Below are 24,105 nucleotides of genomic sequence, written 5' to 3' on the forward strand. Positions count from 1 at the left end.
ACTCTGCCACTCTGCATGATTTGGGTGAATTTACAAAGCTGACACTCACCCTCAGAAAGGGGACATGATAATAAGATCATCTCCCTTACAAGGTTCTGGCAAGCACTGGGCAAAATGATTGATGATGTTGATTACTGAGCGTTTAATGACTGAGTGCTTCGGGAATTACAAAACATCCCGAAAAAACACTTCCGCCCCTCTAGAAAGCCACCGATCACATGCTGTCTATTGCAACAGTGCAGACAGGGGCAGCAGCTCCAGCTAGAGCTACAAATGTGCCCCCAGGTATGTATCAAGCACCTGTGCTGTGTATCGCCCAGAAAACGTGTCGTGTGCGGTCAACGCCCCTCAGAGTTATCGCAGAGTTGGGAAGAAAACAAAATGCTGCGCTTCGGGAGGGTGCTCAGGGTGATGTGGGATATTCAGAGAAATCTTTATGAAGGATGCGATGTGAAAAGTGCACCCCACAGGGACGCCAGGATGTGGAGAGGGTGAGAGAGAAAGGGGAAGCCACTGCGGGTATTTGGAGATAAGTTTGTCAGTGTTGTTCTGTAGTCGCAGTGTTAGTTCTTTCTCAGAGATAGCTTTTTATTTTGCTTAAAGCCATAGTATTTGAAGATGTCCAGAGGTGGTAGGGAAGACCGCAGAGGACCATCCACTGCCCTGCCCAGGGCGAGCCTCCTTCTGGGTGCCAGACTCAGCCATCATGGGAATACGACAGCTTCCCATCCCCTTCTGGACCGGAGAGGGATTTATGCCACGGGGACCACAGAAAAGATTGGAGTAGGGGTAGGAGGAACTCACATTTAATGAGCACCTTCCAGACGCCCGGGCTGCACTGGGTGCCTCACTGTGGCCCCGAGACGGGGATGTCATTATTGGCATTTTACTGACGGCGAAAGTAAAACCTCAGGGAGATGTTCAGTCGTGTTATCACACAGCCGGGATTTGAACTCTTTGGGAATCACTGAAGACCCCCAGAATGAGAACAAACATTTTGCAGGTGCTTTTATTTTGGGGGTGTGCTTTGGGTTCCGCAGGTGTCTCCATGGAAGCCATTCTGAGACTCTTTGGAGAATATTTCTTTAAATTCTGTAAGATGTCTGGCTACGATAGGATGTTACGGACACTGGGAGGAAACCTCACGGAGTTTATTGAAAACCTAGATGCCCTCCACAGTTACCTCGCACTATCTTATCAGGTAAGGCTATCTGAGTCCAGTCTTGTTGGCTCGGTGAGGAAGCAAATGCCTGTGGGAGTTCTGGGCCATCTTCCCACAACCCCCGAGAGGGGTGCAGTTGGAAGGGACGTGCAGGATCCCTGGTTCGAGGTGTCAGGAGTCCCCTGGGGAAAGGAATGGAAAATGATAACCTGTTGGCCACTTTTATTAACTGGCCGGCAACAACCAATGAGGGACAAGCTGAAGAGGTCGGCTTTGTGACAGAGGATGGTCTATTCTGACAGTCGCTGGTGTGGGCTTGGAATTAGATCTGGAAGACTGATCACAGTGGGGACAAAGACGGGGAAACAATCAGGTTGTAGTGGACTTGCAAAATCTCCCCTCGGGTTTCCCGGCTTTGATGGAGCTGAGAAATAGCTTCTGTAGCCAGATTCATTCATTCACGTATCAGAAGAAAAGATTTGATAGGGCCAAGAGCCAGAGTCGGAAACCGTCCAATGCTGATTAACCCGCCGGGTGACCGCCTGAGGTGTTAAGAAACTAATTTCCCTATTGGGATATATCCTTCTGGAATTCATTCCTTGGCTTTCTTGTTTGTAGGCATCGTTGGGAATTTAAACGCCTAGACTTCCTCTTCTCTTTTAGAAAAGAAACAGCCTTATTAAAAAGGCAAACAGGCATTTACGTAGCTTTTAATAATAGTTTATTATTTTATATGAATTATTTGTACTTATTTTTAGGGCCCTTTATAGTTTACCAGGCTCTTTCTCCACTATTTTTATATTTAATGCTCCTAACCACCCTTGAAGGGTTGTCGTGAGGGTAAAATGGGGTTGTGTGTGCTAAAGTGACTCATCAACCATAGTGCACCCTTACACGTGTTCAATGGGAAAACTATTATTTTCTCAATTTTTCACGGAATATTTCTCCATAGTTCAAGGAATAAGAAAAAGCTTAACTGACTTCAGACAGGATGAGTAGGTGGGTCTGTCCTGTTGTCAATGAAGGGAACTACGCAACGGGATAGAAAGAGCCCTGGATATGGGGTCAGATGCACTTACCGCGCTGTCTGACCAGCTCTGCAATTTACTAGCTGTGTGATCCTGTACAAGTTATTTGCCCTCTCTGGCCCTTGATTTTTTCACTTTACTCATTTCATAAATATGTATTGAGGCTTTACTCTGTAATAAGCCCTATTTTAGGCATTGGGAAAACACAAAGAGGAGTAAATAGGAAAAAAACTCCTATCTCATATATTGTGTGAATTCAAAGAGATCACATGTGGAAGTCCCCAGCATCATAATCACTTTACAGAAGGCATTTCATAAATAATAATAACTTCCTTCTTTTTTCTCTCTGTTCAATACGGCCGGTTTAAAAATTACAATAATTTATGTGGCAGCTTCCTTTCCAATTTCTTAGCTACAGCACTGCACTTAGACACAAAGAAGTACAGTTAGACTCCTTCCAGAATCTCCCATAAGATTCCTTAATATAACATCTTTCGTCTGAAAATTTGGCTAATATTTCAAGTCACGGTTCTGGAGAATGTTAATAGTCTCCCATTCGTGTTAATTCATGGATGTGCTCCAAATACTGTAGTTACCATATTACTGCCACTCTTGTGATTAAGTGTGAATGGGACCGAGAGTCTGAAGTCCCCGCCCATTGTTTGCACACAGCTCCACTACCTTTCCTCTGGGGCAATCATCGGTCATTCCTTCCCGTGCCAAAGTCAACGCTAAAGAAGAGAACTTCTCAGGGTGTAAGTGAGGACATTTTGCACATAATGAGATGAATAAAATATATCAGTGTTATAATACGCAAGCCGTAATAAAATACACGCAATAATAACCTGGTAGCTCCGTAGTGTTTTACACTGGACGGAACGTTCTGTCTCTTTAAGCAAAAATAAAATAAGGGAATGCTGACTTTTCTCTACGTTTGCCTCTAGTAATTTGCCAGTGCCTTAGGGCATACATTTCTGGTTGTAGCTGTGCCTTTAATCTTTTCTTTTTTTTTTTAAGCTAACTTTCATTGGGTGCTAATTATGAAGCAGGTGTGGGGCTAAGTAATTTATAAACATTGAATTGTCCTCCTTACACCAAGATTAGGTACTCTGATTTTTTTTCTCATGATACAGATGAGCAAACAGGTCCAGAAGGGTCAAACATTTGCCCTAAGTGGCTGGGTTGTGGTGGCCCAGCCAGGACATGACCCCACGTGTCTGTTTCCAAAGACCATGCTCTGGTCTGTTTCCCATTATTTTCCCTTTTCCCTGATTCTCTACTTTCTCAAGACCCTATTTTAACTAAGAAATAGAAGTACAATCTTACTATTTAGAGAGTCAGATACACTTAACAGAAGAATTACAAGCACAAATTTTGGGAAGTGCCTCTGGGAAGCAGCCTCGGCTGGGGGCGACGAGTGAGGGGAGACAAGGTAGCAAGAACATACGAATTTTCATTTTAGCCCCTTCTGGACTCTGGTTATTTTTTTCACGGTGGAGAGTTTGGATGGAAGTTTTTGAAATAGCCTTTAATCTCCTGGTTTATTTCATACTTTTTATATGTGCCACCTCAAATCCTCTGAAGATTTAATCAAGATGCAAACACACATACATACAAACATATACTTTCTCTATGTATATGCTTTTGAAAGATAAAATAAATTTTTTTTTTAAAGAGGAGCTCATTTTAAGTGGAAACCCTCCCACCATAGAAGGAAGCAAAGATCTTGGTAGGAGCCCAGCTCCTTAAACTCTTCCCTCGCTCAGACCACAAACTGTAAGCCGGGGTACTCAGCTGCCTGCCTACACATCAGGTCGGGGAGAAAGGTGCGTCTCTCGGGGATCCCCCAGGTGAAGTCTTCATCCTTATTTCCTGACGTACATCTACCGTGAGATGGTGCGTACCTAAGCGTCAACATTTATTCCTAGAGAAAGAGGATCTCTTCTGACATATCTTGATTTTCCAAATGAGTGACTTTAGACCGCAGACGGCATCTACTTCCAGGATGAGAAACCAACTCCTCTCCAAATTGCTCTGAGCGCCTGATCTTTCTGAGGGTGAAGATGCCCGTGGTCCCTTGGTCACAGGCCGAGCACGGCCGCTGGCCCCGCCCTGGAGTGTGGGCAGAAGCAACATGCGTGGTGAAGGCTCACTGGGGTCCAAACATTGTTCCTCCCTTCCTTTTTTTTTTTTTTTTTTAATTTTTTTTTTTTCAACGTTTATTTATTTTTGGGACAGAGAGAGACAGAGCATGAACGGGGGAGGGGCAGAGAGAGAGGGAGGGACAGAATCGGAAACAGGCCCCAGGCTCTGAGCCATCAGCCCAGAGCCCGACGCGGGGCCCGAACTCACAGACCGCGAGATCGTGACCTGGCTGAAGTCGGACGCTCAACCGACTGCGCCACCCAGGCGCCCCATGTTCCTCCCTTCCTTTACCCTTGACTCCACTGAGCCTGTTTCTTCTCTTTAAAAGGGAGATAATACTTGCCATCTAGGATGGGTTAGGGAATTAGGGATAATATCAAATTCCTGACATAGGGTGCCCCAAACCATAGTGGATTTTATGTGATTGGGGGTATAGTTCTGTGTGCCGTAATGGGTAAGCACTGTTGTTTCACAAAGCCTCAAGAGCATAATTTAAACAACCTGGGTTCACTAAGAGAAAACACGTCGTGTCTTTTGGTTAGGAGATGAACGCGCCATCGTTCCGCGTGGAGAGAGAAGCAGACGGGAGGATGCTTCTCCATTACTACTCTGATAGGAGGGGTCTGTGCCACATCGTACCAGGTATGGGAATGTCTTAACCAGTCCCACCGCTACGAGGCCTCTGGGGGATGGTCCCCTCACAATTCTCCAGGATGGCTAATAGCCAACCCAGCTCTTCCATAATCTGAGTCTTTGCTGTCTTGACCGTTACTTCCAAAGTCTTTGAGCCTTTAAAATAAGTTCCCAAAGTGCCAAAAGAAGGAATAATTTCCATTTTTATTTTAACATTTTAAACTAGGTATTTACATAGTTATGATAATTCTGCATATATTATTTTGTATCAACCTTTCTTGTGTATTCAGCATTATGGAGAAAGCATCCTTCCACGTTTTTACGTGGTCTTTAAAACTCATTTTCAGGGGCTCCTGGGTGGCTCAGTCGGTTAAGCGTCCGACTTCAGCTCAGGTCATGATCTCGCGGTCCGTGAGTTCGAGCCCCGCGTCAGGCTCTGGGCTGATGGCTCAGAGCCTGGAGCCTGCTTCCGATTCTGTGTCTCCCTCTCTCTCTGCCCCTCCCCCGTTCATGCTCTCTCTCTGTCTCAAAAATAAATAAACGTTAAAGAAAAAATTTAAAACTCATTTTCAAAGGCCGAACGGTATTTCATATGGTAATTGACCAGGCCCCACTGTTGAATTTGTAGTTGGCGCTACTCTTTTGCTATTGTAACCAGTGCTGTGGTGAACATCTTCATGCGTGCTTTTCCCATGTTTACATTATAACCCGGGGATAGATTTCTGGAGAACCTCTTTTTAAAACATGATCCTTAATGCTTTTACAACTAAACTTTGTTTACATTATTTCTAGAGTGTGTTTGTTTAGTGAGTGAAATGCCTTCCTGAAATAAACAAATGAATAGATGCTGAGCTAGAAATTAGAGTGGCAGGGATATATTTGGTATCCAGACATCTACAACGTAAACCTCTACCTGTAAGTTATTTTATTTTTGAATTTTATTAATCTACCGTATGCTGCCTGTCTTGATGCAAGGCCTGGACTTAGTGAACCCTGGAATGTTCATCTGAAGTTGTATAACTTGATTGTTTTATGACTTTGGCTGACATAACTGCCTCTTGCTATCCCTCATCAGTAGGTGTCCTTCTGCTGCAGGTATCATTGAGGCTGTGGCCAAAGACTTCTTTGACATTGATGTGACCATGGATATCCTCAGCATGAATAAGGAAGAGGAGAGGACAGGAAAGAAAGAGCATGTTGTGTTTCTGGTTGTACAGAAGTCTCACAGCCAGATGGGAAGGGCAAAGCCAAACAGGTTAAAAGGCAATCAGGATATCCAGAGGGACCAAGAGGTATTGGGTTTGCTATGTCTTCAGAAAGCACAGATCCTCCTAGTGGATCTACTGGTCTTGGAACAATCTGTGCAAAGAACAGAACCAAATGGACCTTCTCATAGTGGATTTAAGGCAGATATTCTCAATCTCCACTATTGGCATTTGGGACCAGATCGTTCTTTGTTATGACGGCCTGTCCTGTGTGTGTTTAGCAGCATTGCTAGTCTACCCACTAGATGCAAATAGCACCCCCGCTCCCCGCTCCTCAGTTGTGGCAATCAAAAATGTCTCCAGGCATCACCATGTATCCCCAAGGCAGGGGTGGGGGACAAAAATCATTCCTCGTTGAGAACCTCTGGGTTAAGAAAACTTGGATAAACATTGGGAAGTATTCTGGGATGAACCTTAGCCTGGAACATTTTCACCTCTGAAAACACCAATATAAAGGCCAGAAATTTGGATTTGGTGGCTTATTTTGCAATCCTTCTAAAATAAATTGACCTTTTGAAGTCCTTAGTGCCCACTTCCGTAGCTGGGGCCAGTTAGGAGTCTGGAGCCAATGTGCCATCCTAGGATTGGCTGCCTCAGTTGCAACTTGTGGAGTGAACATTATCTATTTAGGTACTACATATATTAGGTACACAGCTCTCTGTGTCCACACAGCTTATACAAATATCCAGATAATGTTGTGGTTCCTGGAGCCCACAGTGTTGATATCTTAGAGCATTCAAAGCCCACCTCAGAGCCTGTTTGCTACAGAATCTACAACCACAAGAAGACAAGATGGTCAGGTGTCATTTTTCTGCCAGCCCTGTCTTGAGATTTGCAAAAAAAGTTCTTGCTGCCTTTGGCAGAGAAACAACATGAGGATTAATTAGATAAAAATCTTGGGGATAACAATGTCTTGCGAACATTGACCTTGCAAGGCCTTGCTGTTCCTCTGGTCCCAATTACAGCAGAAGGGGCTTGTGTGTCTCCAGTTACACGACCAGTCACATGATCAGACACGTGTGCTTCTCTCCCTGGCACCTGTAGGCCCTGGAGGCAGCTTTCCTTAGGATGAAGGAGAAATATTTGAGTGTCTCTGTTTGCCCTGTGAAGAAATCCCACTGGGAAGTTGTGAGAAGTATAGTCATGTTCGGAAAAGGTGAGTCGGCCGTTCTCCTGACCTTGGCTCTCAAAGCAGAATCATTGTTTGGTGCACACAACTGGGCAAAGTCGTCTATGACGATGACGTCACTGATTTCTGCAGAGCTTGGATTTGGCGGGCATGGTCTTACGCATTCAAACATCAGACTCTAACTTGCCTTCCTTTGCCCCTTTTATTTGCGCTGGGTGGCACAGACACACAGTCTCCCCAGTAGTCAGGGAAAGCCACCGGAGAGAGGAGGGGAATCTGTCCCAATTGGTCAGTGTGTTGAAAGGAAGAAGGAATGACTACTGACATATTCTCAAGAACAGTGAATTTTCTACAGCTTCTCAGGCCTTCTGGACTGGGATGCAATTCAGGCCAGGAAGCCTGTGGTTAATAACCACAGTATCCAGTAGTGCAAAGGACACTGGATTAGGAGCCAAGAAAGCAGATCTCTGGCTCTGTCCCTGAGGAGCTGAATGACCTTGAACAAGGTCCCCCATCTTCCATGTGAAAAATGAAGGCATCAGGCTTTCAAGGCGCCCTTGTCGACACTGAGCCCGTCTCATGATCAGCACCTAATGGCTGAGCCAGAATGAGAGCCCCGCCCCGTGGGGAGCCAGGGAGCTACAGCCCTCCCCATCATGCCCTGTGGGTCACGGTGACATGCATCTGAGAGGAGGTCTGCAGGGCTCAAAAGGCTGCATTTTGAGTCCCTCAAGCCATGGCAAGCGAGTCAAACACGCAATTGACATCCTTTGTCTGGGAGATTTTCATATCAAAAAGGCTCCATTTCGAATCTCTACCCCCTGCCAAATAGGGCTGTTGGTTAAATTTTCATGTGCCACCCAAAACTGTCAGTCTAAAAAGCTCCATGGCAAATGTCCCTGACGCTGGGCCGGGCACACACGCTCTGCTCCGCTAGCTCATTGTCTGGCTGTCACCGTTTCAATGCCGGCTCTGTTTTCCTGGCGAGACGTACTCAATTGGCCCAGAGACTCTTCAGCGGCGGGCAGAAACTTGGCAGGGGCTGGGGGGGCGGGGGGGGGGGTGCTTCTTAACCCAGTAGCAAGTTTTCTGTTTGTTTTAATTTGGAAGAATCGCTGTGGCCATCTGGAGACGCCAAGGGGGCCTCTGATAGAGAGTGGGGACTGCTGTGGCCATGAAACATTTAAGACACTACCCCAAGCTCTGCTCTGTGTCAGCTTGGTGGCGTGAACGGCCTCTGAACAGGACTCTCTTTTTCTACATCCAGGGCATCTCGTGAACACCTTTGTGCCCGTTTATCCCGAGCGTCTCTGGATTGAACAGAAGACATTCTGCAATGCTTTTCCTTTCCACATTGTATTTGATGAATCAGTAAGAGGCCCTTTCCCGCTGTAGCTTGGACTGGGGCGAAGCTGGGAAGGGAGTATGTCGTATAGTCTTTCATGTCAAGTCCCTGAGGAGTCCCCAGGGGTTGGGGGACTAGGGTTTAGCCTGGCATGACCATTGGCTTCCTTTTCATTGTGGCCTCCTCCAGAAACTAGAATGTTGGAACTTCTCCGTGGGTATGGTGGGGGGGGGGGCAGCAGCAAGGGGTCTGCACTGATGAGTGCACGGGAAGGTTTGCCATTAGAGAAAAAGGAAGTGACACCAAAGTTCACGACGCCAAGAGACAATAGAATGCAGTCGGTAATGGCAGGGTGAGATTCTAGATGTGATCCCTCGCCGTCCTCGTGGCCACTGCGGTTGTCTCAGTCCCAGTAGGGTTCTCCCTCTGCATCTTGAAGGCAGGGGAGAAGTCTGTGTCAACTCATGCCACTGTTCTGTGGGAGTTGTGACGATGACCATTAATGACAAACGTTTGGTTGTTATCAGTTTCCTTGGATGAAATATATGTCAACTGAAGTGACTATGAGCTCCTTTCAAAGGCAGTTAGGTAAAATAAATTTGGTTAAAAAATCAATTAAAATGGCTTCAGGTAATTGCGATCTTCTCTGCTAGTTGTTTGAATGCAGAGATATGTTTGGATCATCACCTACCAGTTGACTGCTGGATACAGAATCTATGAAATTTACTCATTTGAGGGTCATCTTTGCTTGCAAAGAATTGATCTGAGGAAATCAAACACTCCTATAAGAAACAATTAGGGAGGGGCACCAGGGTGGCTCAGTCCGTTAAAAGTCCGACTCTTGATTTTGGCTCAGGTTGTGACCTCAACAAGTAGGGAATTGTAAAGTAATGTACTTTGGCTTTTCCCCAATGCCGTGAGGACACTATTATTGCTATTATCAATGTTTTAAATTCCGATGTACTTTCTTTTCATTTTTTTTTTTTTTTTTTTGAGAGAGAGAGAGGGAGAGAGAGAGATTCCAACCAGGCTCTGCACAGTCAACATGGAGACAGGCTTGGGGCTTAGTCTGATGAACCTTGAGATCATGACCTGAGCCGAAATCAAGAGTTAGATGTTTAACTGACCGAGCCACCCAGGTGTCCCTGATGTACTTTTTTTTTTTATTAAAAAAAATTTTTTTAAATTTATTTTTGAGACACACATACACACACACACACACACACACACACACACACAGAGCAAGCAAGGGAGGGGCAGAGAGAGAGAGAGAGGGAGACACAGAATCCGAAACAGGCTCCAGGCTCTGCGATGTCAGCGCAGAGCCTGATGCGGGGCTCAAACTCACAAACCATGAGATCATGACCTGAGCTGAAGTCAGATGCTTAACCGACTGAGCCACCTAGGCTCACCGCCCCTGCACCCCCACCCCATCGCCCCATACTTTTAAAACTCCTTTTCCTTTTTAAGTTTTGGGCATAGAATAACAGTAAGTTTAATGATAGTTATTCCATAATGTTAAGTTGATTTCTGTAGCCTAACAGAGTGCCCGTGGTTAGTGAAGTTATGTATTCCTGGACAGCCTGTGCAGGCATTGGATATTTTATGTACTCTTTGCTTCTTTCTTCCGTGTGTTCCCTGGAAACAGCAGTGAAAGATGTCTCCCCACCTCCATGATGGACGCCTTCACCTGGGCCTGGGTGTCAGATCTAAGTCACAGAATTGGCTAGTTTCTTTGTTAGTGAATTCTAAGAAGTCCCACAAAGCTGGGGAAGAACTGTTACTCCAACTGAAACATTTAACCTCTGTTTCTTGTCAGTCAAAGGTTTGCTGTTGAACACCCCATGCTATCCTTTTCTCTTTCAGAGATGAGCTGCAGATTTGATTTTTAAAATAATATTTATTACTTCCACGGTGTCTGACCATTACTGACCCCTTTTAGTGAGTCGCAAAGCATGCGGAGTGATATTTGCAAGGGAGAGTTTACGGTGAGGGTTGCTTTCTGTTCCCTGGTCTCACACCTGTCCTCTGTGGGTAGCTGAGGGTCAAGCAAGCCGGAGTGAATATTCAGAAGTATGTCCCAGGACTCCAAAACCAGAAGATTCGATTGGATGAGTATTTCTCCATCATTCATCCCCAAGTTACCTTCGACATTTTCAGCATCTGCAAATTTATCAACAGTCAATTTGTCCTGAAGGTCCGAAGAGAAAGGATGCCTGAGGCATGGAAAAGTCAGCCTGCACTCAAACTGCGAGGTAAGGAACTCAGCCCTTTCCCATTGCTCTCTGCAGTGTGGGAGATTTCTCGGAAAGGGACCAGGCAGAGCTTTCTGATTTCTTCAGAAAAGCTGGCTAAAAAGCTGGAGGCTGCCCCGGGAGAACTAGTGAGAAGCTTTAACTGTTTGTTTTTATCATTGAGAGAGCGAAAGCACATGCGAGCAGGGGATGGGCAGAGAGGGAGACCGAGGATCTGAAGCGGGCTCTGTGCTGACAGAAGAGAGAAAGCCAGATGCAGGGCTTGAACTCACAGACCAGAAGATCATGACCTGAGTCAGACGCTTAACTGCCTGAGCCACCAGGCATCCCTAGAGAGAAGCTTCAAAGTGTTGAGTGCAGCAAGCCGTGGCACCGGGGTGGTAACTGAGGAACAGATTCAGGAGATAATTAAGGCAGGAGTTGGAGACTGGACGTTGGTGTTGAAAAAGAGAGAGGATATTTAGGATAAGGATTAGCTTTCTTGCTTGGGTAACTGGGTGGTGTAGGTGTGATTAACAGAAAAGACCCCATGTGAACTTCCTGGGGCAGGGACTTTGCCCATTTGGGTCACTGCTGTATCCTCCAAGTCTAGAACAGTGTGCCTGGCTCACAGTAGAGACCAAGTGCACGTGTGATGAAGCAATTAAACAGAACATTCGCAAAGGAGCTTGAAGACGAGTTCAGTTGCAGACACGCATGCATAAATATTAATAGGCAATTAAAAAAATCACTGTTGATGGGAGTATAAATTGTCACAATCATTTTAGAGGGCGTTTTAGCAATACGCATCGAAAACATTAAGAGTGAGCATATTCTTCGCCTCAGTAATTCCATTTCTGAGATTATATCCTTAACAGAATTGTCACGATTATCCACAACGACTTACCTTAAGCTTGGTCATTGCGATGTTGTTTATAGGGTGATAAAAGGGGTGTAACATAATCAGTGCTAGCTAATTGCTTAAGTAAAATACAGTATAATCAACGTGGCCAGCGAAAAGTATGATGCATATTTCCATTTATGCCATGGAAGGATATATCTATTATAAAATTGAAGTGAAAAATTCAGATTACAGAAAAAGATGGCAGAGAACCCCATTTTTTAGTAGTTATCTGAGCGGTGTGATTATGGGTGACTTAAAAAAATTTTTTTATTACAAAAATATTAATGTTTATTTTTGAGAGAGAAAGAGTATGAGTGGGGGAGGGGCAGAGAGAGAGGGAGACACAGAATCCGAAACAGGCTCCAGGCTCCGAGCTGTCAGCACAGACCCTGACGCGGGGCTCAGACCCACAAACCGCAAGATCATGACCTGAGCAGAAGTCAGGCACTTAACCGACTGAGCCACCCAGGCGCCCCTATGGGTGACTTTTAATATTGTCTTCAGCCGTTTTCATTTTCTGCAATGCATGTGTACCACTTTTATAATAAAATAATAAACAGATCTGTTTTTAAGGAAATACGTATTGAGTCCAGGCAGCAAGGTTTCTCTGGGAATTCAGATTCATTGTCAGCATGGTGTCGGAGGCAGCTGTGGGATACTAAGAGAGAACGCCAAGACAGAACCCCGGGGAACACCAGCATTGAAGGAATGAGCGAAAAAACCTAAAGGAAAAATTGCAAGAAGTGTCGGGGAAGTCCGTGAAAGTGAGGTTTCAGGGAGGGGGTTCTGCCCAACGCCATCCAACAGCAGAAGGCCTCAGTAAGGGAGAGACAGATAGACTCGTATTGGAGTAGGTAGATCGGAAGCCCGGGATGGGGCCACTTCCAAGTAAAGAGAGGCGCTGCGAGCCAGGGAAGATGGGTAAGTGGAGACAGGATGTATAGACAGACAGCTGTCAAGAAATTTGGCTAGAAGGGAAGGGGTGAGACCGTGCGGTGGATACGAGGGCATATTGTGTGGGTGATGATCTGGCGAGCTGTAGCACCGGCAGGTGACCTGCTGCATTGTCACCTTTCTCTCGTGACGGCAAGGCCAGATGATCTGGATGGAGTCCGCGCGGTGCATGATATACCTGTGCTCCCCGAAGCTCCGCAGCCTGAGAGAGCTGGAGGCGCACCGGATGCACCTGTCTGACATCGCCCCCCACGACACCACCAGGGACCTCATCCTCCTGAACCAGCAGCGGCTGGCAGAGATTGAGCTCTCCAACCAGCTGGAGAGGAAGAAGGAGGAGCTGCGGGTCCTCTCCCAGCACTTGGCCATAGAAAAGAAGAAAACCGAGACCTTGCTTTATGCCATGCTGCCGGAACATGTGGCCAACCAGCTGAAGGAGGGCAAAAAGGTCGCTGCGGGTAAAGCATTCCCTCCCCTTCATGGGTGCCTCTGGGCAAGAGTAGCGGTGTGCCTCAGGGGTTAGGGGCACAGGCTCCGAAACCAGACAGCTCTAGGTCTGGATTCTGGGTCCATCGCTTGTTAGCAGCAGGATCTCGGGCAGGTTGCTTGAGATGCACGTCCTCAGTTTTCTCCTCCCAACATCAAGAATAATGAAAGTAATACCGGAGTGAAACATGGATTAAGTAAGAGTGCCTGTCAACTTCACACACCTGTGGCACATTCTCTAAGACCCGAAAGCTATGGCTTGACACTGGCCTTTTCGTCAGTGGCCACGAATAGAGTTCTTTAGCTGGAAATAATACACCCACACGTTACCTAAATCATGGGCCTCTAAAGACCATTCTGGGAGAGCAAGCCATTTCTGGAGGAAACGATGCCATGTTTACTCTGACCTCACGTCCCATTTGTCACGGGTGCGTGTTCACCCCCAGACATGTGTGGTAAACTAACTCAATGCCAGGGTGCTGCCAGGTCTTGAGGACCCAAAGGAGGTCACAGTCTTGCGGGTTTGACAGACATATACAGAATAATTTCACAGGGGTGGCGGTAGCCAAAGGAAAGGGAACTAATGTGCGTTGAAGAGCAATTATTGTGCCAGGATCTGTGTTAGACGTTTTTAGACGTGCCATTTCATCGAATTCTCTGAACACTTCTATGAGCGAGGTGCTATTATCCAAAACAGCTTAGTAAATCCACATTCATCCCAGTTTATGAGTAAAAGAGCTGAAGACTAATCAGAAGTCTGTCTAACTCCAACATTCATACTTTTTCCATGACAAAGGTGTGGAAACACAGACGCCAGGGAAATTCATGATAAAAAGGCGTCAGAAAGGAAGACAGGAGGCAGGGGCTGTGAGGGTTTGTATATATCAAGTGTATGGCACTTGAGTTAGACCTTGAGACTTTATTTCAGAGGAAAAGCAGGGAAAGGCATTTTGGGAGAACGGGATTGCAGGAGCAAAGGTGAGGCAGTCTCAAGATAAATACCGCAGCCTGTAGGATACTCCACTTGACATGACCAGTAGGTAGCTAGGAATTGTGGGAAGAGCTCGAAGAAAGTTCCTTGGGTAAGCTATCGATCTAGGAATTATTGCAGTGTGGGTGGTGGTTAAACACCGACTCTATGAATTATAAATAAGGTCATCCGGGGGCAGGAGGTGAGAAGGGACGAGGGTTAGGTTTTGAAGCTTAAGGAACACCTATTATTTAAGGAGGAAGAAAAGCCAGTTGGAATGTGTGAAACAAGGAGATAAGAAAGGTAGGGAGAATATGAGGAGCGAACAGCAGGCCAGAAGCCAGAGGGCAGAGGAAGCTACGTGAAGGAGAGATTATTACCAGACGTATAAATAATACAGAGAATGCCCAGCTGTGTTCAAGCAGTCACCCATTTGGTCATCCAACAAGTATTTATTGAGGATCTACTATGTGCCAGGCCCTGCTCTAGGTGCTGGGGATAGAGCAGAGTACGAAAACAGTCTCTCATCTCGTGGAGCTTACAGTCCAGTGGGGAAGATAGGCAACAAACAAATAAAAAAATCCCATATAAAATATGCCATGTAAGGCTTGTGGGGTTGGGGGCGGAAATCAGGCCAAAAGGATAGAGTCTAGGGACTGTTATTTTAGATAGAGTGATAAAGGAAGCTCTCACTGAGGTGGTTATGTGTGAGATGTGAGACAGAGCCCTTTGGATATTGGAGAAAAGAGAAGTCGGAGAAAAGAGGCAGAGGAAACAGCAGGTGCCAGGGGCCTAAGCAGGAGGCACTTATGAAACCCCAAGGAGGCCAGTGTGGCTGGAGTGGAGTAAGCCAGGGAGCATGGAGACATGAGATCAGAGAGATGGTGGGGACAGAGGGGACCCCTTACTGGCCATGGTAAGGATTTTCTTTCTTTTCTTTTTTTTTTGAGGGTGGTGGGGGGCAGTGGGGAGAGCAGGAAAGAGCACATGAGCAGGGGAGAGGCAAAGAGAGAGAGAGAGAGAGAGGGCAAGAGAGTATCTTAAGTAGCAAGGAGCCTGACACAAGGCTTGATGTGGGGCTTGATCCCACAACCCAGGAATCATGACCCGAGCCAAAACCAAGAGTCGGGCACTCAACTGGCTGAGCCACCCAGGCACCCCAAGGATTTTCCAGTTTAGTCTCAGTGTGTTGAAATCACGGATTTGAAGCACAGGATTGGAGGGTCTGACTTCAACAGGTCATCTGGCTGCCGTATGAAAATTAGCAAGACTGGAAGCAGCCCAAGGAGTTAGGAGGACGCACTGAGCACACGGTAGCCCTCTCGCCAGACACGGATAGTGGAAGTCGCCACTTCGTGACGGCCAGTCTCTGTCAGCCCCGGCCTGGATCTCCTGTAGTTCGGGCTCCGCAGCAGGCCACCTGCCAGAAGCTTCTCTGTAAGCCAGACCCCACCCAACCTATTCCTGTCCTGCCGTGGCTCTCATCACACCTTACCGGGTGCTCCTTTACTCTTACGTCTTCTTCACTGGACTGGGAGCACCTTAGAGGCAGAGGTGCCGTCTGTTCCACGTTGCACGCATCTCCCCGAACAATGACCAGCTCATAGCAGGCACTCAGGGAGTGTCTGTTGGCCGAATGGACCCGGCTCCTTTTCCCCAAGGCTCAGCCAGATTTGGTTCCCAGAGAGCACTCGAGTCTAGAATCCAGAGAATCATCATCCCATATCCTTGGCTCTCACTGATGCTCAGTTTACATTTTGCAGGAGAATTTAAAACCTGCACCATTCTCTTCAGTGACGTGGTGACATTTACTAACATCTGTGCTGCCTGCCAACCTATCCAGATAGTGACCATGCTGAATTCCATGTATTCCAAGTTTGACAGATTAACCAGTGTCCACGAGGTCTACAAAGTAAGTGTTCACCTACTGCGTGTGTGTCCCGCTCAGGCAGGGCGGGAGCTCAGTTATCGGTCTTCCTTTGCCTCTCTCTTCGCTGCTCTGTGGTCTGGTGTGGATGGGAGTGGGGTGAGGAGCTACAGCTAACAGGGAATTGGAGATATCTTAGCAATTTTAGTTTTTCAGAAATCCTTTTATAATATCCAGTGCCAAAAGGCCTTTGAGGGGCACACTGTTGTCCCAGAGAGTAATTCTACCCTTCCATTCAGCAGAGAGTCTAATCTGAATAATGTACGTCTGATATATAGCATCATACGCTAACTCAGGAGCCATGTCTTCTATGGAGCTTCCACCAGAAGCAGAAAGCCCTTTGGGCTAGCTCATTGGTGGTTTCCTGAGTCAGTTTTCCTCTCACCCTCCCTTATGCTCCGTATACTCCTGGCCAATAACCACCAGCTTCGATATGGTCCTTCTGTCAATATGTGGAAAATGACAAAAATATTTAGTGATATATTGAATGCATGAAGGAAACCATCTGAACACCCTCTCTTCCCTCTTACAGGTGGAAACTATAGGAGATGCCTACATGGTGGTAGGGGGCGTACCAGTGCCCATTGGGAGTCATGCTCAAAGAGTGGCTAACTTTGCTCTGGGGATGAGAATTTCTGCAAAAGAAGTGATGAATCCTGTTACTGGAGAGCCCATCCAGGTAGAGAGAAACCGAGTACTCTGTTTGATATCAACCATCCCGCACACTACAAAGTAGAATTCTGTTTATTAGTCTGCTCACGTGGCTGCTGGGCATGTTACAGTAGGTACGATGGGTAACATCTCCCAACTCTTGTCTTCTCTTGAATATGTTTTAAGTAATAGAAATATTAGCAAAGATATCATCGTCCCAACTTTTCTTAAATTTCAGGGGAGGCTTTGGAGCGTGGGATTCTCATGTGATTTACCACGAGCGTCTTTCTCGATAGCTTGGGACGGTGCTGAGCAAGCCTCTCCACTTGCTTTGCAGGGCCCGATCCGTCTTGGTATCTGGCTCGTTCGTAACGCCTGCTTTTTTATTTGAGCATCCAACCTAACAAGTGGCTCACCCCCGCCCGCCCCTGGGGAAACTGTGTACTCAGCATGTCCTCTCCCAGGTCAAGTCAGGCTGAGGCGGGAAACTGCTTCCAGCCAGCAGCTCGGACACCACGATGCCATGAGAGATTTAGAACAGCTTTCCTCCCACCACGTGGCCCTGAGTGAGACGTCTTCCCACCTTTCTCACAGGAACCTGCTCTTCCAGGCATGGACATTTGTTCACACTGTAAAAGATGGACAATTTGGGAGATGAAAAGCAGGTGTCGTCTTCTGTCTGCTCAGCAGATCCTTGACGCCCTGAGATGCCTTAGAGCAGGGCTTCTGCATTTTAAAATGCAATCCCTTCCCTGATCCTGGCAGTCAGGTCTTCAAAATAAACTACACAGCCAACCAAAACTCAATAGACAAGTATAAGACAGAATCGGATTTTTCTAAATTATGACCCTTATGTAGGAGATTCTGAAGATGTGTTCAGCTCACCTTCACCACAAGTCAGACACTGAGAAATGCTGCAGGTTCTGGTTCCGGTATGCACTGCGTGCTTCTGAGTAAAAGCCGGCTTTACGTAATTGCAGGAACTACATATCCACAATATTTGGTCCGTTGGAAACACGCAGATACATCCGTTGAATAAAAGCCCCAGGATCATAAATAAAAAAATCAAGATGGGAGGGAATGAGATAAGAAGGTCAGATAAGGGATATGCGTTTCAGTTAAAGGGCTCTAATATAAGCCATTAAAGAAAAAAAGGATTGAATATATACCATTGTGTAAAGTGTGTGTGTGTGTGTGTGTGTGTGTGCACGTGCGTGTGTGTAAAAGGCATAGCTATAGAGATGACAGTAATGTCATACCAGTAAGAATGAAATTAAACAATGAATTCCTGGAAACTATCCTGGTGGATTTTACCCAGAAGAAAGCAGGAAAAGATGTTATCAAGTTTAAGATAAGAATAGGGACATAGGAGCATCATTAAATATCCTCCAGAAACAACCTACCGTGTGGGTTTATTTAAGGAAGTAGGGAAAAGGACTTGAAGCATTTCACTCTCTTAGAAGAACTGTGCTGCCATTTCAACAATTTTTAAATTATTACTCTTTGAGATCTTCTACTATTTTATTCACATTTCCTTCAATGCACATGTACTGAGGTCCTACTCTGCATGAGACAGTATTCTCGGTGTTTGACAGGCTCATTTTCCTAGAGGAAGGCATCTTCTTATTTCAGGGAGAAGAAAATCTAGCCTGAAAAGATAACTAAGTCTGGTTAGGACACAGAAAGCTGCAATAGGCTGCTCTTCCCATACTAGTCGTTAAAAAAACTTAGTGAGCAAAGAAATAGAAATAAACTGATTCCAGAAAGCAACCAGCCCTTTCAAAGAGGACACCCACAGTTATGTTCATGTCTAGTAGAGCTGCAGGTGAGGGTGAGAAGAAACCAGTCTGAATTTTAGTGAACTTTAATGGCCACATGGAGGCCAGAATGATAGGTTAGGATCCCAAAGATCCTGTCTTTCGTCAGTTCTAGCCACAGAATCTGTACCCGTCTACCAACTCTCCCACAGGCCTTCACCAAGTACATGTGGTTATTCAGTCAAAGGATGGGGTTAGGAGGAGAACTGAGAGAAACCCCCAGTCCCTGAGGCATGTGAGGCACATTCTCCAAATGCGAGTCAATGGCCCATGAAAAGGTAGGGTTAGAGTCAGAGAACAGACAGAAATCCCTGTGAGGTATTCTTGGCCTTTACCAAGTGCACTACAATGACACTTTGAAGTCTAAGGGCAGAGAAGAATGGTAAAGAGAAATCTCCCAATGTGCAGAGAGCCAGCATGGGACTAAAGAGCAAAGAGACCCCCAAACACCTCACCTCACAATTAGGCTGTAAATCAGAAAGAGATCTTCCACAATTTAGAAAGCCGGAGACTTACTGTAAAGTGTAAGGAGGTTCTCAGATCCTTGCTTGTCCCCACATCTTGAGCCCTGATGGCGATAAAATCCTGATCTAGCCTTCTTAATATATGAAATCATATATTGCATGGAATCTAGCAGTATCTTGGCAAAAGAAGCCCAGACTCAATTCAAATACAGATAAAATTCACTCAGTCTCCACTCTAGCAGCCTGACAAAAAAAGAGATTTGAACTTTACTGAACACTGAATATTATCTACTTCAGTTTCTACTGTACTTTCACATACAATATAGAACATACAACTAAATAATTAATATGACATGCTAGAAAATCAAGAAAAATGTGGTTTAGTGTATAGCCAAGAGAGGAAATAGTCAACAGAAGCAGGTCTGAAAATGGCCTGGATGTTGGAATTATGGGACAGAATCTTTTCAATAACTACAATAAAGATTTTAGGAGATCTACTGGAAAAGGGGAACTGGTTTGAACAGATGGGAAATACATGCTATCTATCTATAACTATCTATTAATCTATCTATCCAATGGAAATGGAAACCATGATATCAGAAATCGGGAATAGAGAATTCATTTTAGGGCTTTAACAGATTCTAGACACAGTAAAGGAAAGGATCAAGGATTGTGCAAATGAACAATACACTGAAACACAGAGAAGGAAGTAGGGTGAAAAAAATGAAACAGCACATCCTAGATCTGTAGGACAATATCAAATGGAACTAGGGTCCTAGAAGGATACAGTGAGACTGGGTCGGAAGAAATATGTGAAGAAATAATGACTGAGAATTTTCCAACATTGATGAAGGATATCAACTTACATATCCAAGAGCTTAGCAAACCCAAACAGGATAAATACAGAGATAAGCACTTCCATTCTTAAATACCAAAAGCCCTACTCAGTGCAATTCCGCAAGAAAAAGAAATCTAAGACATAAAGATTGGAAGGGAAGATGTAAAATGATCTTTTTACAAAGACGGTGGGGCACTTATAAAACCTCAGCTAGATCAAAATACCCAGGTCACAGGATATAAGGACAGCGCACAAAAATTAGTTGAATATGTATATACTAAGGACAAAAATTTGGAAAATGAAATAAAAACAAACTACCTAAATTTAGTTTTAAATGTTGGAAAATAAGAAAACTGGAGGACTTGCACTACCTAATTGCAAGATTTACTGTAAAGCTACACTAACAAAGACAGAGTGAAATTAGAAGGATACACGTGGATCATTGGAGCAGTACAGAGAGCCCAGAAAGAAACTACATATTTAAAGTCAATTAATTTTTTTTTTCTCAACGTTTTTTTATTTATTTTTGGGACAGAGAGAGACAGAGCATGAACGGGGGAGGGGCAGAGAGAGCGGGAGACACAGAATCAGAAACAGGCTCCAGGCTCCGAGCCATCAGCCCAGAGCCTGACGCGGGGCTCGAACTCACGGACCGCGAGATCGTGACCTGGCTGAAGTCGGACGCTTAACCGACTGCGCCACCCAGGCGCCCCAAAAGTCAATTAATTTTTAACCAAGGCACAAAATCAGGTCAGCAGGGAAAGGAATTTCTTTTTAAGAAATGGTTCATTTCTGGGGCAGCTGGGTAGCTCAGTCGGTTAAGTATCCGACTTCAGCTCAGGTCATGATCTCGCAGTTTATGAGTTCGAGCCCTGTTTCAGGCTCTGCGCTGACAGCTCAGAGCCTGGAACTTGCTTCAGATTCTGTGTCTCCCTCTCTCTCTCTGCCCCTCCCTCACTTGCAATCTCTCTCTCTCAAAAATAAATAAAAGTATTTTTAAAAATTTTAAAAAAGAAATGGTTCATTTTAATTGAAAATACATACGGAAAGAAAAATGTACCTCAATCCTTCATATATAAAAATTAATTTGCTATATATCACAGATGTAAACATAAATGCTAGAACCATAAAGCTTTTTGAAGGAAATATAGGCGAATAGCTCCATGAATTTGGGGTAAGCACTCATTTCTTAGATTGGACACAAAAAATATTAATCGTGAAAGTAAAAAAACCTGATAAACCTCATTATTGTGGGCCAAATTTTGTTCCCCCCCCCCAATTCATATATCGATGCTTTACCCCCCAGGCCTCAGTATATGACAATATGTGGATATAGGGCCTTTACAGAGGTGGTCAAGTTAAAATGAAGCTGTTAGGGTGGGCCCTAATCCCATTTGACTGGTGTCCTTGCAAGAAGAGGAAATCTGGACATAGGAAGAAACACCAGGGATGCACAGGCACAAAGAAGAGACTATGTGAGGCCATCCACAAACCCAGGGGAGATGCTGCAGAGGGAACGAAGCCTGCCAACACTTCGATCTCATACTTCCAGCCTCCAGAACTGGGAGAAAATAAATTCCTGTTGTTGAAGCCACTCAGTCTGTGGGTATACAGAATGGGAAAAATACTTGAAATATATGTGTATCCCATATCCAAGCATATAGTAGAGAACTCCTCTATATTAACGATGAAAGATAATCCCGGTTTTTATATGAGCAAACTCTTGAACAGACTTTTCAAGAAAAAAGGTACAAGAACGGACACAAGCTGCATGAAAATGTGCTTAACATCGTTAGCCGTCAGCAACATGCAAATTAAGACCACAACGAGGTAGCATTTCACACCCACCAGAAGACCAAATGATGGTGAGACTGTGGAGCAACTGGAGTGTCACATTGCTGATGAGAATGTAAAATGGTGCAAACACTCTGGAAAATTGCTAGCAAATGGTCTGATTTTGGTTTTTTTTTGTAACATTAAATACGCATCTACCTTGTGATCCAGGAATTCTACCTGTAGGCACTTACCTAAGAAAAATGAAAATGTGTGTCTACAAACAGATCTGTATAAGAGTGTTCCTAATGGCCCCAAACTGGAAATAACCCAAATGTTCGTGAAGTTAGAAGCCTGGATAAAGAAACTGCGGTATGTTTTTACAATAGAACAGTTGCAGTAATAGAAGAATGAACGACTGAAACATACAACAACATGGATGAATCTCAGAAACATTCAACTGGATAAATGAAGGCAGGCACAGAACAATATGCTCTATGATTCCATTTGTGCATAGTCCTAGAACAGGCAAATAATTCTTTGTAAAAGAAATGAGGAAGCTGTTACCCCTGCAGAGAGGGAGGGAACTTAACTGGAAAGGGCAACAAGGGGAAGTCGCGAAGTAATGAAAGTAGTCTGTGTTTTATTCTGGATGGTGGATTATAGGGTATATGCTCCTGTCAAAACTCACGGAGCTAAATGCTGAAGATCTGTCTTTCCGTTTTAGGTATATTATACCTTAATTTAAAAATAAAAGCAAGAGTATTCGGCAGTCCCTTTTCAGTGAGATTCTCTTTGTACAGATCAGAGTGGGGATCCACACGGGACCAGTCTTAGCAGGTGTGGTGGGAGACAAGATGCCGCGGTACTGTTTGTTCGGTGACACTGTGAACACGGCTTCTAGGATGGAGAGTCACGGGCTTCCCAATAAAGTGCACCTCAGCCCCACGGCCTACAGGTAGCCATTCATTTATTCCTTCCTTCCTTTGTCTTTTCCTACTTACAGAATGCTCACGGTGCCTGGCAGCCGTGGGATCGGGGGTAGTGAAGGAAACCCGTGGTTCTTCTCCCGTGCCACGCTGGCTTATAGAAGACCTTGTACCAGACAACAAAAACTGTCGAGCCTCTTCCATAAGATAGTTTTGCTCCCAAGGAGCATATGGTCTAACGCAGGGATTGGCAAAGCATAGTCATAGGCCAAATCTAGTCTGCTGCTTGTTTTTTGTAAATAAAGTTTTATTGGAACACAGCCATGCTTGTTGATTTACACATTGTCTATGGCTGCTCTCATGGGACAACAGCAGAGTCGAGGAGCTGTGGCAGAGGCCGTATGGCCTGCAAAGCTGAAAATATTTACTCTCTGGTCTTTTGCAAAAAAAGTGTGCTGACCCTTGGTCTCGCAGAAAAAGAAAGAAGTGTTCACTAATAATTATTTTGAAAGTGTGGTAAGTACAATGGTAAAGATAAGCATAAAATAATACTTATGGTTTCTTGAGACCTTACAGGAGGTGAACCAAATTCTGTTCTGAGTTATTTTATATATGTATATGTTCACTTACTCTCACAACGGCTCTGTGAAAATGTACTATTATTCTTATCTACAGAGGAGAAAAAAAAATCAGGCACAAAAAAGTTAATGACTTGCTTCGGGTCCCAAGTTGGCTAGGAAGGAAAAGAGCCCAGATCAAATGTGGGGTGAGGCTCTGAGTCCCTGCTTTATCCACTGTACTCTTGTGCTTGAGGTAATTCAAGCGTGTGTGTCTTGGGAGACTAAGCGGGGTGCCTCATCCAGTAAAGAAATCCTTTGTGGAGGAAGAGATTCCTGAGCTGAATCTTGAACAAGGAGTTCCGAGTAGGATTTAGCCAAAGCTGAGGCTTTGGGGGAGAAAACCCAGCAGTACCAGCACAGATGTAGAGTAGGAGCTAAGAACTACAATTTAGCTTGCTAGAGTAGACAATATGGAGCAGAAAGTAGCGTGAGCTGTGTGTGCCCTGTCGAAGAGCAAGGGTGTGCATTGTAGGTGGAGAAGAGCCCCCGGGGAGTGTGAGATTGGAGACAATGGGGGGCCCAGGGTTTTATGTGATGCTGATACTCAAGACCATGCAAGGACAGGGTGTACCTGGGTGTACCTGGGTGGCTTAGTTGGTTAAGCATCGGACTTTGGCTTAGGTCATGATCTCATGGTTTGTGAGTTCGAGCCCCACATCAGGTTCTACGCTGATGGTGTGGGGCCTGTTTGGGATTCTCTCTCTCTTCCTCTCCCTCTCCACCCCTCTCCCACTTATTCTCTCTCTCTCTCTCAAAATAAATAAACTTGAAAAAAAAAGACTGTGCGAGGACAGATTTGAGGATCAGGAAACAGGACAGAGAGGACCTGTT

At 45.2% G+C, this 24,105-nt stretch overlaps 1 protein-coding gene across 1 annotated transcript in view; it reads left to right on the forward strand.

Annotated features, from left to right (window-relative positions):
- Positions 1-24,105, forward strand: part of LOC125163498 (guanylate cyclase soluble subunit beta-2-like) — a 72,137-nt gene that overhangs the window by 34,434 nt on the left and 13,598 nt on the right. The window contains exons 5-14 of the mRNA XM_047855345.1: positions 1,041-1,201; positions 4,878-4,977; positions 6,064-6,260; positions 7,278-7,389; positions 8,630-8,733; positions 10,746-10,962; positions 12,937-13,257; positions 16,019-16,167; positions 16,715-16,861; positions 22,529-22,683. Of these exons, the coding sequence (XP_047711301.1) occupies positions 1,041-1,201; positions 4,878-4,977; positions 6,064-6,260; positions 7,278-7,389; positions 8,630-8,733; positions 10,746-10,962; positions 12,937-13,257; positions 16,019-16,167; positions 16,715-16,861; positions 22,529-22,683 (1,663 nt within the window). The remainder of the gene's footprint in view (positions 1-1,040; positions 1,202-4,877; positions 4,978-6,063; positions 6,261-7,277; positions 7,390-8,629; positions 8,734-10,745; positions 10,963-12,936; positions 13,258-16,018; positions 16,168-16,714; positions 16,862-22,528; positions 22,684-24,105) is intronic.

This window comes from Prionailurus viverrinus, chromosome A1 (genome assembly GCF_022837055.1).
Source record: "Prionailurus viverrinus isolate Anna chromosome A1, UM_Priviv_1.0, whole genome shotgun sequence".
Lineage (NCBI taxonomy): Eukaryota > Metazoa > Chordata > Mammalia > Carnivora > Felidae > Prionailurus > Prionailurus viverrinus.